This window comes from Danio aesculapii, chromosome 3, assembly GCF_903798145.1.
Source record: "Danio aesculapii chromosome 3, fDanAes4.1, whole genome shotgun sequence".
Taxonomy (NCBI): Eukaryota; Metazoa; Chordata; class Actinopteri; order Cypriniformes; family Danionidae; genus Danio; species Danio aesculapii.
In genome coordinates, this window is record NC_079437.1 from 49,219,357 (window position 1) to 49,238,484 (window position 19,128).

Consider the following 19,128-nt stretch of genomic DNA (forward strand, 5'->3'; position numbering starts at 1 on the left):
GAGCTAGGGCAAGACCAAAAAGCAGAACTACAAACTGATTACTCTTGTTCTTAAAACTAAAACGCAGAAACCTACTGTGATGCTTGACAATCGGAACGTGGAAGTATGCATCTGTCAGATCTATAGTTGTGAACCTCTCTCTGCAATTGACTGGAAAACATCGGCCACATGCAACATGTGAAAAGGAAGCTTTTTCAAAAATGTTTTCAGCCTCCTCAAATCTAATATCAGATCGAAATCTCTGTTCTGCTTCGCAACCAGAAAATATGTTAAGTAAAACCCCTCCTTTTGAACTAGAGAGTGAACTGTTTCTATTGCGCTCTTCTTCAATAAGCAACAAATCTCTCATAAATCAAGAGCTGCAGAAAAAAACATTAGATTGAACAGGATAAGCAGGGCTGTCATCAAGCCTAAGATGGGCTACTGCCACCTGAAGGACTTCTAATGTGTAATCTCCTTTGTATAGAGCATTCTCAGAAGAATGAAGAGAGCCTTCTTCAGAACAAACAGTCACAGCAGGTCTTACTGGTCAAACAATGGGCTCAGAAACATAAGTGTAAGACTGGTCCTGAAAATGTTTGTCAGAAGCACATTTTGACACAATGTTGAGGTGGGGGCTGTGAGCACATAAAGAGGCAAAAGTAGCTCCTTGGTAGATGAATGAGAGTCAATTTCCGTCATATCTGAAGACAGAAAAGCTACCGTCTTATACAACAGATGTCCAGCAAAGTGCATACATAGCTTAGGCTAGGCGTCTTAGGATAGGAATGCAAGAAGCCACAGAACCATGTTTTTTGCTTTCTGTTGCAACACTAAGCCCACTAGTAAGACAACAGCATCCTGAATGTGCCTCAGCCCTGCCAAATGCAGCTGTCTCTCTGATTAGGACAGCAGACTACAGTGGGTGCACGGATCAGTGAGCACTTCTTTCAAATGTTGAACACAGTCATGGCAAGCAGATATTGTGTCCGTCATCTGGGAGAAACTCATTAGGATAGAACGTGCAAGTAATGTGGAAAGTGGTGGAAATTAAGTGATAAGCCATGAAAAAACATAATCAGATAACCTCTGGTTAGAACCACAAGGAATGTTTCCTGCCTCTGGGTAAACCGTGAGAGACACAGTAAAAAGAAACAATTACAACTGAAAAACTGATGAACTAAACAAACTTGGTTAGTGATATGAAGAAACACACAATGAAGAAACACACAATTATTCTTAGAGATAAAATGGCTAACCCCTGGATAGCACAGCGAGGTAATTACCACCCAAACATTAACCGCAATTCAGCATATAACCTCTGGATAACACTGTGAGGTAATTACAAATCAAACACTAACGCAACAGTAGCAAGGTGTCCAACACCTGATATAACTCAGATGCTTGCAGTAGTACGCTGTCTAGTCTCTGGATCGCACTGCAAGGTAATAATAACAGTCAAGTTTAAGATAATAAAGAAAAAAATTACTCACAGCCCGCAATATAAATTAATTTTATGAGCAAACGATCCCAGATAGTTAAATCACTTGAAAAGCACAAACCTAAATCCAAAATTGTCGGAAAATTGTCACAGCTTGGGAGGACAAAAAAAATTCCCTGCACCTAGAAAGCTGCACTAGACGATGACAATTGTCCTACAACCAAAATCCAAAAGACAAAAAACTGAAAAGGCAGGGTGCTGAGCTTCTGCAGATTACTGCAGATTATACTTCAGCTCAGCTCATGTCTAGGCATGGGCCGGTATAAAATTCTGACGGTATGATAACCTTTGATAAAAAAATATCAGTTTCACTGTATTGTGATTACTGCTCTAATACAAATCCTTTTAAATGTCTGGGTAAAAAACAAAAACATTTTTCCCTTTTAAACACAATATATTTTATTTTAAGAAACATTTTAAAAGTTATGGAGCAGTAAACATTTCAGGCTAAATAATTCAAATGAATTATTGACTTCTGCTGTCTTAATTGATTTCAAAAACAGATTTTTTTTTTTTTTACAATTTAAAATGGCATCTTTGGAGGTTTTTTCTGCTAGAGATACTGTTGTCCTAAAAAAAAAAAAAATATATATATATATATATATATATATATATATATATATATATATATATATATATATATATATGTGTGTGTGAGTGTGTAGATAAAAAAAATAACAACTTACACATACCTTAGGAACGGTATTGTAGAAAAATTTGACAGTTTTAAAATCTTGACTTTGAAAAAAACCTTGAAATGGTGCTGACGTACAAAAACGCCCCATCTCATTGGCTGTCTTTAGCCAATAAACCGACTCTGCTGCTCTTTTACTAGTATATAAATTTCGGTAAAAACTCTTTTTCCGTAAAAACTTTTTTTAACTCCTTTGTTTTAAAAAACTCCTAAATAATAAAATAATCATAAAAATGATTCTTTTGCACCCCAGTCCCGCTGGCTGCCGGCATTCATTGGTCACGCATTGATCAGTAAAACAGCTTTAGACTCGCTCCGGCCCTCCCCCGCCCCGTGCTGCTTGCGCCTCTGCATCTACGAGTGCACAAATGAGTTCTGCTACAGGAATCGCGGAAGATGTGCAGTTGAACTGGCAAATCGGATAGGTTGTGAGTGCCGACTTGTGGTTGTACAGCAAAGCTGCAATCAAATTTGCCATACACACGTGTGTCTATCATTTTGAATTTGTGAATGACATTTTACAAATACACAACTACTGATCCGCGACTTCGAATTCAAAACACAAGTGTGTTGATTATTGTCTGTGTGTGCAAATCGAGAGATTCAGCTGTTCACATCAGAGCTGTGAGTGTACATTTCAACCTACACATACAAATATTATTATCACAAGTTCTTACATTTAGATTTGCAAGCTCTTGAGTTTTGCTACTGATTTACCTTCATAAGAAATGGTCATGCCCATGATCATGAGCCTGGTTTCTCTTGAGTTTTTTTCCTTCATTTTTTGTTCCTCACCACTGTCACCACTGGCTTGCTTGGTTTTGGGACTTGTGGAGCTATGCATCAATGGATTTGCTCTTCAGTGTTTGGACTTTCAGCAGTGAAAATTAAGCTACACCGAAATTAATTAAACTAAAATTCAACTCTGAAAAGTGGACTGACACAGTTTTAATTTACTAGAAGTTCTATGTTAAGTTGCTTTAATACAATCTACATTGTAAAAGCGCTATTGAGATAACGATGAATTGAATTAAATTATATTGTGCAATTAAGAGTTTTTTTATGCAACTTTGTATATGAATATCGATTCAATTTATTTGATGGATTGAATGATTCAATTTTGTTTTTTTTCCTGCAACATTATAATTTAAAATAATATATTATGACAAATGAGAGCTATACTAATTCATATGTCTTCGTTGTTTTTAGGTTTTAGTTGATTTCCCCCACTAAATGTTTTGAAGTGCTTGCTCAGAGATCAGAACACCCCTGGGCCAGAAGAGAGGAAAGCACCAGAAAGCGACAGTATGCTTTTTCAGTTTCCCTCTTATCTACTGCAGTGCCCCTTGTTTGGCCTGAAATGCACTGGCAGAGAACACACATTACTGGCACCACTGGCACAAATCACAACTTTTAATGTGCCCAATGACCCTGTTTGGTTGTATACAGTTGGTAAAATAAATATTGAACACGTCACTATTTTTCTCAGAAAAGATATTTTTAAATGATCTGTTCACTTGAAATTTTCTCCAGATCTCAGTAACAACCAACGAAATACATACAGTTGAAGTAAGAATTATTAACCCCCTTTGAATTTTTTCCTTTTTTAAATATTTCCCAAATTATGTTTAACAAAGCAAGGACATTTTCACAGTATTTCCTATAATATTTTTTTTCTGGAGAAAGTCTTATTTGTTTTATTTTGGCTAGAATAAAAGCAGTTTTACATTTTTTAAAAAACATTTTAAGGTCAAAATTATAAGCCCCTTTAAGATATTTTTTTTTCGATAGTAGATGATAGTAGATGATGAAGCAGGTAAAACAATGGATGAGGGATGAAACAATTATCCAAACACAGACAAGGAAAGCTAACATTTCTTGAAGCTGTCATTTCCAAAAACTAAATACATTTCAGTAGTTCAGTACTTTCTCCTTGTGTCATTCCATTGTTCCAAGGATTTCTTCTCTGGTTTTGGTTTTGTTTTTACCAAATTCTGAGTCAACTTCAATTCAAAGACAAGAGCATGTTTACAATTTATATTTACCAGGAAAAATATGACGTTCAAAACTTATTTAACCTACTGTATGTAAAACGTCAAGATTGGGAATTTCTGTACTTTCCAAAAATACTTGGCATCATGACAAATGTGTCAGTATATTGTAAGTAAAAGTGAAACTATGTTCCTAATGTTATAAAAGGCTTGATTTCAGTAGATCAACAATTGCAAATGGATAAATTATTTCTAGGGAAAAAATCCTATCTGTCATAGCCAAAACTATAAAATGGATAAAAATTAGGACTTTCAATCAATTATTAATTACTCATTTTATTTTAATTATTTGAATAAGTTGAATACATGAGTATCCAAAAGTTGTACAAAAAAACTACAAAAAGGTAGTAAAAACAGTAAAATTATTTCTGATTAATAAACTTTTTAAGTTGTGCTGCTTACACCTTTGTAATGTCACTTTGTATAGAGAAATACTACACAAGAAAATAGAAACCATTTTAAAAAAACTATTTAAAAGTGCTGAATTCAAATGGCCAAACAAAGATTATTGATGTATTATAATGTATTATCAAGGTAGATTATCAAAAGATTATAATGTGTCTGAGGTAGATTTACATTAGATGAAATGTAAGAAATTTTGGAATGCACCGGAAAAAAAATTTGCCCTATACCCATAACCAATAACTCCTTATTTTTTTATTTTTAACTGTTCAATATGAGTACAGTACAAAAGGAATAAAAGCAGGCTTTTTTTCTGATTATTTTGAACAGGCAAAAGTGTTTTGTCACAAACAGCTACAGAAATGAAAAGCTACTTGTGTTACATTCTATGGTGTTTGAATGTATTATTGTGTTTGGTCTCTCTCTCTCTCTCTCTCTCTCTCTCTCTCTCTCTCTCTCTCTCTCACTAACTCTCTCTCTCTCTCTCTCTATCTCTCTCTCTCTCTCTCTCTCTCTCTCTCTCTCTCTTGCTCTCTCTCTCTCTCTGCTAGGTGTGGAGGAGAGGAAGTTGATTGGTTGCACCTGCTACTTGTTGCCCAGCATTAAAAGCCTGCCAGTTGCAATCCACATTGAAGCTTGCTTCCAGAGTGTGGTCTCTCTCCTACTTGGTGGTTTTTGTTGAGAAATTATCATTGCTGTTGTGCTTAACTTGTTGAAGTTAAAAATCTGTTGTAAAAGCTATTGAAACTAGTGGTGGGCAAAGCGAGGCTTCGTGAAACACTGAAACAGTAGAAGCAAATGTGTCGAAGCTTCGAAACGTTTCGAAACCCCACTCTACAGTGACGCCTAGTGGTCATTTTTTATGTATTGCACTGGAACAGTTTCAGCAAAGAACAGTTGAGCAGATTGAGGTATTAAACCCCACTTTGTAAATTAGAATCCTCAAGTGATATAGTGGAGTGGTTGGAGTTCCTGACTTCCATGCGCGGATTGTTGGTTCGAATCCAGGCTGATACAGCTATTTTGAAATGCTTTAATATCAGTTTGAGATGCTTTGTTTGTGTATCATTTTGTTTCAACATCGGTCTGACATCCGAATAAACACTTTGTGAATAAATATAGCTTGTTTCGGTCATAAAACAGGGTTGTTGCTAGATCAGATACAGTTGTGGACAGAAGTTAACAAGAATTATTTATATTATTCATTAAATTTCCCATTTATTGTATTTTATTAACGTCTACCACAACTCTAAACCCAACCATCACAGTACTGTAAAATATTAATTATTGTTTTACAGTTACAAAAATGATGCTAAATTGATGGCGTATCTGCAGCTGTATCCTATCTAGACTACACCATAAACAGTAACATGATTAAAATACATAAAAATCACAATTTTGAAGTATTTGTACAAGTCGGGATTCGAACCCAAAAGTCAGATGAAGTCTGTATCAACATGCACACGCACAGTCCACTAGGCCATACGTGACAAAAGCATAAGCCTAACCCCATCAATCAAATTTAGATTTTCCAAGTCTCGAAACGCTTTTGAACTGATCGATGCTTTGAATCGCTTTAGTCACGTGACCAGGTGTTTCGAAACACTTTAGTCATGTGACCTGGGTGTTTCGGATCATGCTTCGGTACATTGTTTCGAAACACTTGCGCTTCGGGATCTCGACACTGTGTCGAAACGTCAGTTTCACATCAGCCATCCCTAATTGAAACCACAAGAACTCTGTTCTTGAAAACTAACTTTGTGTTTGGAAGCTGTAGGGAGGTGGGTGCCATTTTATTTCTAAAACCCTCTTTCTCTTGTTTAGTTAGGGAGTTAGTGTACATTTCTGTTGTTGATTTAATTTTACTTTGTCAGTTTAGACAGTTTTACTCCCTACCTAGCTAGAGGGTACTTTTGTTTGTTTTGGCCTTTCCCCCTCCTGAAGTCTATTTTTGTTTCCCAGTTTTGTTTTACTATTGTACATATCTGTTAATAAATTATTTAACTTGAATTTGGTGTGTTGTCGTGAAGGCAGGGGACTGATCCACACTCACCCCAACCAACATTTAAAACTTTTCACTGTTAATCCCACTTCCAGGCGTTTAACATCAGGGACGTAACAGTGAAAATTGAGGGCTTGTTCATTGGACTTGATCAAAAAGTTAAACCTTACTTTAGGTGAAATTTGACTTTTTTACAATTACAATTACAATTTGAATTTTTGGAGAAGTTTTGTTGGTGATTTTTCTCAAGCTAATTGGAGTTTTGGCTGCTTTCTTTTTTTTGGAAAAGGGGCAGATAAGTTATACTTTGTAAAATGGAGTTTGATTTGGTTGAGTTTAGCCTTGCTCCTACCAGTTGAGTCACAAATTGAAGGACTAGAGGAGCAGGAATTAGTTGAAATAGCTGAAGCTAATTGATGCTGTTCCTAATGGGATTGAGCCAATTATGGATCCTTTATTGGCGATAAAGCTAAAGGAGCTTGAGTTAGCCATTAAACAACAAGAGCATGAAACTCAAATTGTTCATCTACTTGTGATTGAAGTACAAGCTGAGCGAGACATTAAGCTAAAAACTTTGTCACTTGAGGCAGAAGCTCTACGCCTTAAGCCTGTACCAACTCCGAGTTCTAGACCTTCCTCACCTTTGACTGCTGTTCCTGTACAGAGTAGCACTGTTCATTTTGGCTCTTCCAATGATGCTCAGGTTAACTTTGATGTGGCAAAGTATATTAAATTAGTACCCCCCTTTCGAGAAGCAGAGGTAGATGCATATCTCATTGCATTTGAGCGGATTGCTGAGAAACTTGGTTGGCCCAAGGACATGTGGGGTTTACTACTTCAGTGTAACTTTGTGGGTAAAGCTCAGGAAGTATGTGCTGCACTTCCAATAGAACAGTCCTTGGATTATGATGTTGTAAAAACCACTGTTTTACGTGCATATAAACTTGTGCCTGAAGCATATTGCCAGCGCTTTCGAGGTACAACAAAAACAGCCAAACAAACCTTTGTTGAGTTTGCACCAGAAAAGAAAACCCTTTTTGAGAAATGGTGTCTGGCCAGTAAGGTTAACTCTCTCAATCAACTGCAGGAACTCATTTTGCTTAGAGTTTAAAAACCGTATTCCTGAGAACATTGTGATGCACCTAAATGAGCAAAAGATAAATTCCCTCTCTGAAGCTGCAGTATTAGCAGATGAGTTTGCACTAACCCATAGGTCAGTATTTTCAAGTGCATGTCAATTCAGGCATAGAGGTTTTGCAAATGAACAGGCAAAGGCAGTCTCACCTGTTCTTTCCTCTGAAAAGTCAGAGAAAGTAAAACCCATGCTGAATAATTCAAGCCATAAGCGTGTATGTTTTTACTGCCTAGATCCAGGTCACCTGATATCTGACTGTAAAGCATGGAAACAGAAGTCTGTATCTGCAAAGTCAAAGAGTGTAGCTTTTGCTCAAGCTGGTTTTGTATCTGACCCCTCATTTCAACCACTCCAGGATTCTGGCTATAAACCCTTCCTGATAACTGGCTCTGTGTCTCTTTCAGCTGACTCACCAGGCCAAACAGTATCCATCCTGAGAGATACGGGAGCTGCACAGTCTTTCATTGTAGCTGGAGTATTACCTTTCTCTGATGAAACATACACTGGTACAGATGTACTAGTCAGAGGAATAGAACTGAACTGTATTAAAGTACCCATGCATACTGTCTTTTTAAAATCAGATCTGGTCACAGGCCTAGCTCGAATTGGAGTGCAGAGTGAACTGCCGGTGGAGGGCGTAAGCATCATCCTGGAAAATGACCTGGCTGGAGGTAAAGTTTTTCCTTGTCCTATTGTATTGGATAAGCCTGAGGTGACTGGACAGCCAGATGTTGTTGCTGCTCATTTCCCTGCTGTTTTTCCTGCCTGTGCTGTTACTCGAGCACAATCTCGAAAGTTGGATGATGTTGTGAACCTCAGTGACTCCTTTATGAATCATGTGTCTGACATGTCTGAGTGTATACTCTTCATTAATCCTGAGATTTCTTCCCCTTGTGAAAGGAGTAATTCTGATTCAGCTGCAACTCTTTTAAAAGTTGGAAAGGAGGACCTTGCTGCTGCTCAGAAAGCTGACCCTTCTCTGTCGTTTTCTCTGGATGCGTCTGTCACCTTTGAAGATGCTAAAAATCTGAGTGGTCCAGTTACTTACTACTGGGAGGATGGTATACTCATGTGACGATGGAAACCACAAGTGAATGGAGACGTGTTAGCTGTACATAAACTTGTATTACCCTCTGCTTACCGTCCCCAGGTTCTGAAGCTGGCACATGAGCATCCTTTGGCTGGTCACCTTGGTATCACTAAGACTTACAAGAGAATCTTGAAATATTTCTATTGGCCTGGATTGAAGAACAGTGTATTGGGTTATTGTAGAGCTTGCCATGACTGTCAACTCTCTGGTAAGCCTAATCAGACTGTTCCCACTGCCCCTCTTCAACCTATACCAGTTATAAATGAACCATTTGAACGTTTGATTTTGGATTGTGTTGGGCCCCTTCCAAAATCAAAATCTGGTAATCAGTACATACAAACCTTAATGTGTGCTGCTACAAGATTTCCAGAAGCGTTACCACTGCGATCTCTGCGAGCCAGTGTTATAGTCAAAGAGATTATCAAATTCTGCTCCACATTTGGCCTTCCCAAGGTCATCCAAACTGACCAAGGCTCTAACTTTACATCAAAGCTGTTTGCACAGGTTTTAAAGGAGTTGGGAGTGTCTCATCAGATGTCAAGTGCCTACCACCCAGAATCGCAGGGGGTGCTAGAACGATTCCATCAGATTCTCAAGACCATGCTCCGGATTATTTGTGTGAGTACTGGAAAAGACTGGGTGGAAGGTCTGCCTTTGCTACTGTTTGCTGTCAGAGAAACAGTCCAAGAATCATTAGGATTCAGTCCATCTGAACTTGTTTTTGGCCACACTGTTCGTGGACCCCTAAAACTCCTCCAGGAACAACTGCTGTCCAAAGAAAAATCTGCCGTCAACCTGTTGGACTATGTCAGTAACTTCCGTAAACGACTGCAAAGTGCCGGTGACATTGCTAAGGCCCATATTGTGTGTGTCCAGTCGAAGATGAAGTCACGATTTGATAAGAGATCAGTTAAACGCAGTTTTCAGCCTAGTGATCAAGTGCTTGTTCTACTCCCTGTTCCATTCTCCGCACTCCATGCTAGATTTGCTGGCCCCTATTGCATTGAAAAGAAGTTGAGTGAGACAAATTATGTAATTTCTACTTCTGACCGCAGAAGAAAAAGCAGAGTTTGTCACATAAATATGTTGAAGTCTTATGTGAGTGAAAATAAGACACAAGATTCTGCAGCCAATGAAGTTGAGGCAACCAGACCTGTTGAGGTGAAGACTGTTTTTCTCAGTTCCATTGTGGATGGTTCTGATGAAGTTATACCTGCACACTTTCAAAATTCTACAGTATTAAGTCAGCTTGACAACTACTTTGCATACTTGCCTCAAGGTCAGAAGGAATCTCTTGCCCAATTGTTTAATAAATATCCTATGCTTTTCTCTGATGTCCCTTGCAGAACCTCTATAATCACGCATGACATAGATGTAGATAACTCTCCTCCCATCAAACAACACGCTTAAAATCCCCAAAAGCGAAAAATGATGAAGCAGGAAGTTGAATATCTCCTCCAGCATGGTCTTGCCACACCAAGCCAGAGCCCTTGGAGCTCCCCATGTTTGTTAGTGCCCAAGCAAGATTCAACCTTCCGTTTCTGCACTGACTACCGCAAAGTAAATAGTGTGACCAAGCCTGATTCCTTTGCCTTGAATGGAAGATTGTGTGGACCAAATTGGTAGTGCCCATTTTATCACAAAACTTGATCTTCTGAAAGGATATTGGGAAGTGCCACTGACTCCCCGTGCATCTGAGATTTCAGCCTTTGTGACCCCTGATAGGTTAATGCAACAAGTGTTGTCAGGAATCCCTAACTGTGAAGCTTACCTAGATGATGTAGTTGTTTACACTCACAGTAGGGAAGAACATCTGAGTATTCTTGAAGTCTTCAAACAGCTGACTAGTGCTTCTCTAACACTTAACCTTAAGAAGTGTGTTTGCCAAAGCAGTAGTAACTTACCTAGATAAAAATGTAGATCAGGGTCAAGTGAAGCCTGTTGAGGCGAAAGTTGAAGCTATTTTGAAGTTTCCCATTCCCTGCAACAAAAGAGAGCTGAGACGTTTCCTTGGAATGGTGGGCTACTATAGGAGCTTCTGTCAAAATTTTGCTACCATAGTAACCCCTTTAACAGACTTGCTCAGCTCTGCCTGAAAGTTTGTATGGTCCCCTGAATGTGACTGAATGAATGTGAGCAGCCAAAGACCTCTTAAGTAGTGCACCTGTACTTTATGCCCCTTGTTTTGATCTTCCATTCCTACTGCAAGTACATGCCAGTTCCTCAGGTGCTGGAGCTGTGTTACTGCAAGTTGTTAATGGTGTAACATCCAGTATCTTTCCTTAAAAGAAATTTACCAGTGCCCAGCAAAAGTACAGTACGATTGAGAAGGAGGCCCTAGCCTTGGTGTTGGCATTGCAACACTTTGAAGTGTACCTTGGAGGTAGTAGTTGTGTCACTGTGTATACAGACCACAATCCCCTTGTCTTTTTGCACAGAATGAGAAATTCAAATCAGCGTCTAATGAGGTGGTCCCTTATTATTCAAGAATACAACTTGGCTATCCAGTACCGTAAAGTTTCTGAAAATGTCGTAGCTGATGCCCTTTCGAGAATTTCCTATGTTGTAGAGTAGAAAGGAAAAGGAAAAGAGTGAATTTGTTTTTGTTTTTTCAAGATTTCTTAATACTTGAAAACTTATGGGTGGGGGTGTTACATTCTATGGTGTTTGAATGTATTATTGCATTTGGTTTCTTACTCACTCCCCCTTACTCACTGTTAATCCCACTCCTAGGCGTTTAACATCAGGGATGTAACAACAGTAAAATTATTAATTAATTATTTATTGTGACGCCAAAGTAAAAAATAAACAGAATAAAAAATATATATTTTTTATAATTAGACTGTATTAAACTTCTAAAGGTTGATCCCAACCCTCTCCTTACAACAGAAAAACAGTAATTGTGCATAAATTCTGTTCTGTTAAGCTTCAAAACCGAAATTTCTTTTAAAGAGCTGCTATTTTGTAGGTGCCAACAGCCTAGTGCTCAAGTGCACCATAGTGCTCACAGCTTGAGTTCAATTTCTGGCTTGAGGTATTTTGCCGAACCTTAAGGGGCTCTCTGCTTCCAGTTGCTTTCTTGTCGTTCCTCCACTATTCTATTCCGATAAAAGGTCTGTAAAATTTTTGCTCAAAATACCCATCAGGTAATTTATTATCCTCCTATATATCTGTACTGACACTATGCAGTTGTGGTGATTCCAGCCATTTTTCTGCTTTTATTATAAAAATGCAGTGTTTTAAAAACCAACACAATCTCACAGAAATTTGTAACTTAATGATTTAGTGGCTATTTCCTATGAATTTGTACAACCTGATTTGTACAATTTAGTACAATTTGTTTATCCCCCAGTGACGGTTGGGGTTAGGGGCGGGGTTGTGTTAAACACATTCTTGAGATGTAGCTGATCACAGAGAATTAAAAATTGATTTTTTAAACAAATCTTGTTTGTGGACATGTTTAAATGCGTTACTACAGAGACATGTTAATACACGCCTGTCAATCAATTTAGTGGGTGAGAAAAATTTTGGGCCTCAAAATCATTGGGATTTGGATCCTATGTTAACGACAGGAAAATTAAAAATTAAAAAGACTTGTTGTGTTTATATCATGCCAATATGATAGCAGTCACACTATACCTACATACATTTGTCCAAATAAGTTCCAAAAGTAGATTTTGCAAAGGTGCCATTTAATTAAAATCGTTCTATTGTTTTACTAACTAATCGCAGTTAAAAAATTCATGACCACTCGTGTCTTCTGCAAAACCTAGAACATAAATGACGCACATTAATATCAGTTACACAGCAGAAAAATCTGAAGAACTTTGAGAGAGTTTGTTGACATGACAAAGCAACATGGTGGAACTATTTCTGAGCATTGCATCTCACATTTTCAAAGGCAAAGAAGCATTCTGCATAACTCCAATGACTGCACATCTGGACTCCACATCAGAACTTCATTGTGGTAGTGCATGAACCAAACAGTCACATCGTGCCATGACTGTTCGGGACAAATACATATACAGTTACACCTCTAGTTCATGGTAAGTTATGTTTACATTAATCTTGTGACATAAAATCCAACTTACATGACTCACACACAAGCACACAACATAGAAGCCTCCTCATAAGAATCTGATTGTATGGCTAAAAACCAGACTTGGGAGCCATCTTCTGTTTAAAAACTAGCCTAGAGCATCATCAGCTGTTAAAAACTAGTCTAGATCACCATATGTTACTTAAAAAGCCCAGAGTGCCATCTGCTGATTTCAGAATCAACTATTCGTTACCCCAGCACTACAATTTTAGGGAGGGGAGGGGGGGGGATAGAATAAGATCAGAAAAAAATATATATTGGCATAGTTGGGTGTTTATTAGTCATGCTAGAATGACTTAAAGTTAAAAATTTCTAAAATTTCTGTATATAATCCAATGCTTTAAAGAAGATTTCCTGGGTTTATTTTTCGTGGATGTTTTGGAATTTCCATGTCAGAGCACCCTCTGGCATTTGGTGGAGATTGATTCAGTGTGACTAATGATCATGAATAATAATAATGATAATAATAATGATAATGAACTCCTGAGTCATCTTACAGAAGGATTTACACTCAACACTCAACTAAATTTGTGAAGTAAGTTTATAGTAAAAACAAGCTACTATATGTGGTAATTTCATGTACAGCATTTACTACACTAGAGCTGTGAGGAGCTACACAAACAGCGGTCATTTTTTACAGAATGATTATCTCGTTGGTATTATAATTAGGGTTGGCCGATGTCAACCAATTTGGCATTGTACAATGTCTAATGTGAAACATCGTGATGGACGATGGCATCGTAGTCGTAGGCGGCGGTAAATTAATTATTTATGAATAATTAAAGAGCCCATATTATACATGAAACAAGGTCATATTTTGGTTGCAAGGGTCTCCAATAACAGTCTAATATGCATGCAAGGTCAAACAACACTTTCATGGTCTTATATTCTGCATTTATTTTTACCTAATTATCCCAGCGACTCCCATATGAATCGTTCAGCGATTCATTTGTTCCCAAACCCCTCCTTAGCACAAAGCTAGTCTGCGCTGATTGGACCAATGACAGCCTGCTGCGATTGGTCGACAGTGACAGGCTTCAGCGCGAGACGGAGTGAAATGCCCAGCAGCTAATCAACAATATAAAAGTAGTCACAGTGCATACACGCTTTAAGGTGTAAGGCTTTTTTCACACACACACACACACACACACACACACACACACACACGCGCACACACACGCACACACACGCACACACACGCACACACACACACAACCCTCCTCAGAAGAACTGGGGAGATTGACACGAGTCTCCTACCCCCTAGCAGTCACACACTCTACCTGCTCTTTTTCTCACACACACACACACGCACACACACACACGCACACACGCACACACGCACACACACACACTAACACACTCACACACACACACACACAAACAAACACACACAAACACACACAAATTACGCTCCTCCTCAGAGGAACTAGGGAGATCGACACGAGTCTCCTGTCTCCTAGCCCCTAGCCGTCACACACTCTACCTGCTCTTTTTCACATACACACACACACACACACACAAACACACACACACACACACACACATTACGCTCCTCCTCAGAAGAACTAGGGAGATCGACACAAGTCTCCTGTCTACTAACTTACGATGGCCATAGCAACGACAAATGGCAGTGGAACGCGAGCTCACAAAAGCATTTAACGTTAAATCCGTAAACAAACGGCACGCATTTGGCTTTACATGCGTGGCTTTACATGTGATATGAGAATATAAAGAGTAACCGCGTATACTGTATCAGGTTAACAAGTAACAAAGCACAATTAAATACATAATTTGCAAGCTAGAGTAAATGAGGCAACAATTTTAATCACACTTACTTACACTAGTGAATAAACCTCAACCACTGACTCTTCACAGTTTCATCTTTGGGTAGAGACTGTGAATTATATCCATCTGAGCACAGCATGACTTCATTCGACCTGCGGCATCTGTGTGTGTGTGTGTGTGTGTGTCTCTAGTGTTTTTTCTGTGTTAGTGGGCGGGGCCTCAGGTTTCAAATCTCCCGGGTTTGCGTGCGCAACTACTGGGCGGGGCTTGTGTTTTGTAGCCGCGTCATCGCGAAACACCTAATGACTCGTTATCATGATAGAGGCCGAAGAGTCGTCAGATAAGAGACAATATTAATTAAATATCACGTTTAACAACTATAGTGAGACGTGATCCAGCGGTACATCCTTGATAAACTGTTTTACGTGCACTGCTCTCTCGGGTGTTTGCTGGAGCTCAGAGTCAGACGCGCTCATAGTCAACACTTAAGCGCATGACAAAGTGTTTGTGTGTGTGGTCACGTGATGTGCGTTTTCAGCAGTATAGTGTGGAAGGAGGGCTTTTCAGAAATGCTAGGTAAAACGCCAGTGTGGACGTGGATAATTTTCGTTCTAAAATGCCATTTTAAAACTAAGACGTATTAGTGTAAACGGGGCCTAAGTTAGCGAGCAGGTTGCTGCTACAACGGGGAGGAGGATCGCGATGCCGGCTCAGCATCGTGTGGTCTATCGGCGATGGACGATGGCATCGTCTATCGACCCAACCCTAATTATAATCCAATTAAATGGATTGTGATTTTGAAACTGATTTTTGCATAGCTTATCTGTTAACTACAACTCGGTGATCTAAATGCTGCTCCATCTGAAAGCACATGCTGCATGTTTAATAGAACCAACTTTACTGACGAAACTGCACATGAAAATGACCTGCACTATAGGACCACTTCAATAAAAATGCGCTAATGTATTTAATTTTTCAAAGTCAGTAAAATCAATTAATATAAAAATGTAGCTTGAGAACAGTATGAATGGTCACACTTACAGTTGAAGGAGGATGGTGAGTCCCTAGGCCTGGCGAACTCTTCCCCATGAACTGCTTGCATGCTGGGCTGACTAGGGTGGCGTCCCGGATAGGGTGGCGGTAAAGACCCATAACCCATGGCACTGGTGCTCCCGGTTACACGCTCACGGGTCTTGTGTGCCTGCGATCTCTCCTGCTTGAGCCGCTCGTCGTCCCTCAGCAGAGCCACCAGCTGCTTGGACTTCTCCCGCACACTCATGCCCTGATCCTGTCCATCCCGGTCAATGTACTGAAAGTCCCGCAGGGTCTGGATGGCGTAGATGTTCTCCTTGCATTGCTGGGCCACTCTCTCTGACCCAGTCTTGATCAGATATTCCAGCAGGTTTAGCGCCTTGTACACGTGCCGCCAGTTCTTGCCATGGTCATTGAGTCTCTTCCAGATGATGCCCATGACCTCGGTGAAAGCCACCACGTTGAAGGTCAGGTCAGAGATTTCCATCATGAGTGAGGAAGGAGGACCCCAGGGGTCATTGGAAGTGGCCTCTCTGACCTTGATTTCAGCATCTGTGTAGTTATTTACAATGTTTTTGACCTGCCTCCGTAACGAAGAGGTCGTCATGATGGTTTTTTAGGTGTGGGATGGGGTGCAAGAGAAGATGGGGTGCAATGTTTGGCACAGCGATGTAATGGTCAGATATCAGCAATAAAAATCTGCAAGTTTTTTAACCTGTGGAACAGAGAGATGAAAATAAAAAGGTTGGACTTCATACTCGAAATATACATTGTTTTAATAGTGCATTCCCCTTATTTCTTTGCAAAATACATGTATTTAAACAAGTATTGATTTTTTCATAAAATATAACTATATGAAAATATAATTCTAACAGAGCTGTTGACATGAAGGCGACATTATTTATTTTTTTTTTTAGAAAAATTTATTATGTGTAATATAAATGGAATGGTCCAAGGGTAAAGTAGTGAACTACTGAAATGTACTTAATACTTAGTAATGACAGCTTCAAGATGCCTTTTGCATGGAGAATGGATGATAAAAGGCAGGGCTGCTTTCTAACTACTCAAAGATTTTAACTTCTATCTACAGATGTCACTACTTCAATTTGTTCCCTTTGCCGCCATTCATACCACAGCGGCAACGGTAGTTGATACGCCAGCAGCTTTTGACCGCTGGGTGGCGCTTTAACCACAGATTTTCAGCTTTGCCTTTTCACAATACTAAATAAACGGTTCTGTATGTGTACCTGATGTGATGTGTTCAATTAAAATATAATTTTGTTTGTTTTCTTAGGAATAAACATGCTTTTACACTATACTGTAAGCTATGTTTTAGAAAAGATACATGGTAAGAAGGCTAGGCTGCAAAAAGCAAATATAAGAATTAAATTCTTTAGCCTTTATAGTGCCCTATTAATTTGTGTTGGGGTGAAATACATTTTTCGATTTCTTTGAACATCATGGTGATGTTATTACCTCAAATCCTAAATGTGTGCTTGTGAAAAACAGCACACACTAAAATTTATCACAGGCTATGTTACAAATATTTGACCAACTGCCACTTCATGTAACACACTCTCATGCACCCAGAACTAGTGGCAGTTATGAATTAAATAAATGGGCATATCCGCACACAAAGTGAGCTGCACATTATTTATCGTCTGTCCATTTTCTATGTTAATTTCTCTTTCACATGCATGCAGAAAAAGAAAAAAATCAGCTTGTTTTAAAAAAGCGCATTATGTCCACTAATGTATAATATTAATAATAATAATAATAATTAGCTAATATATCCATAATGCCAGGATGTGTGGTGTTTTGACTGGATATCTAGGTCAAAAGTAAAATTGTTACCTGCTGCACTGCATGGGCTAGCCTATATGTAGCCCCCTTTTACCTCACAGAATTAGTTACTGTGCACTTAGGGCACTCCCAGGTCCTAATTGGGTTGTCTCTCGACAAAATAACTTCTGGAACCCTTTGTTAGAATCCGTAGAATTTCAAATGACATAGAAAGCTTGAGATAGCAACAGACTGTATAACTATGTTTTATGTACTATTTAACATACTATGTATGTTTTATGTACTATTTATTTAACAAATAAAAATAAATAAGAAAATATAAAATCACATAGGACAGCGTTAGCTATTAAGAGGTTTACAGAGATTTATCAAACAAAAAGAAATACAGTAATATAAAATAATGCAGCACTTAAGGGGTTACTCCCTTACAGAAATACCTCCAATCCAATTATATATTCCCTCTATACAAATTAACCGACCAATATACTATAACTGTCTTTAAAAGGTGTATTTTTCAGTATAGATATTATTATTACCTCCCAAAATGTAATAAACGGTAACACAAACCTCCTTATTAAACTTTCAATATGACCAATAAATGCTCTGATTCACGTGGGCCCACTCATGCACGCACGCGCACACACACATACATACAGTTTCCCAATCCCCGTTGCAGGCCTGTACCGTTGCTGGCGATCGTTGTGGCCTCAAAAGCAAACAATAATTGGCCGCTTCACTCCGAAGAGCCAAATAAAACAAACTAAACAGTGGTACCTTTAATCCAATGAGCTCTCCTGATTTAGGGCACTCGATTTTGGGTGTGTAGATGGCCTCTGATACACACGGCAGGCACACAGCAACAAATCCTCTGTATTCCAGGGAACCCCGAACCCCTCGGCAGTTCAGATCAGTACATAGGCGTCCAAGCGGGAAATCCTCAGTATCGCCGCTATTCACGTCGATAAAATGTTCGTCCACAACATCTACTGTCTGCAGATTCGCTAATTAGTCACTCCTGCACGTGTCTCGCGCACGGTAACTAATGCTGGAGGATAGTTTCACTCTTTTTCACAGTGCTAACTCTTCAAAAAAAAAAAACATTACCCAGTGATCTACTGAATAAACTATTCACTGTTACTCATGCGCTGAACAAAAGAAATCCTTAAATTCAACCCTGTCCGGCTTAAATTGTTAAGTTTTCTCTGCTTCACCAGGCGCAGTCTCCTTTCAGTTTCACCCTTCACCCTCCTTCTCTCTCTCTCGCGTGCAGTCCCTTAGCCCCTCCCCCAAACTCAGACGAACCAATAACTTACACCTTACTTTGAAAGTAGGAGGGTTTTCTCCAACTATCGTTCTACTGGTTTAATACAACACACTATGACACAGCTATACATTTTTAAACAACATACGAACTTATTTTTTCTCAATAAATAAACATGTAAACTACCAGTAAAACTAAATTATTTATCTATTTATTTATTTTTCCGCTAAAGGAAACAACGTGCTACACTCTCCCCTCTCTAAAATTCTCATGTCCCCATGAGACTATCATGAA

General features: G+C 38.9%; 1 protein-coding gene across 3 annotated transcripts in view; it reads right to left on the bottom strand.

Moving 5' to 3' along the window:
• The window catches only part of epn3a (epsin 3a), a 103,433-nt gene that overhangs the window by 23,094 nt on the left and 61,211 nt on the right, over positions 1-19,128 (bottom strand). For all 3 annotated transcript variants that reach the window (XM_056454152.1, XM_056454153.1, XM_056454151.1), the window contains exon 2: positions 15,780-16,485. In XM_056454152.1, coding sequence (XP_056310127.1) covers positions 15,780-16,377 — 598 coding nt within the window. In that variant the 5' untranslated portion in view covers positions 16,378-16,485. The remainder of the gene's footprint in view (positions 1-15,779; positions 16,486-19,128) is intronic.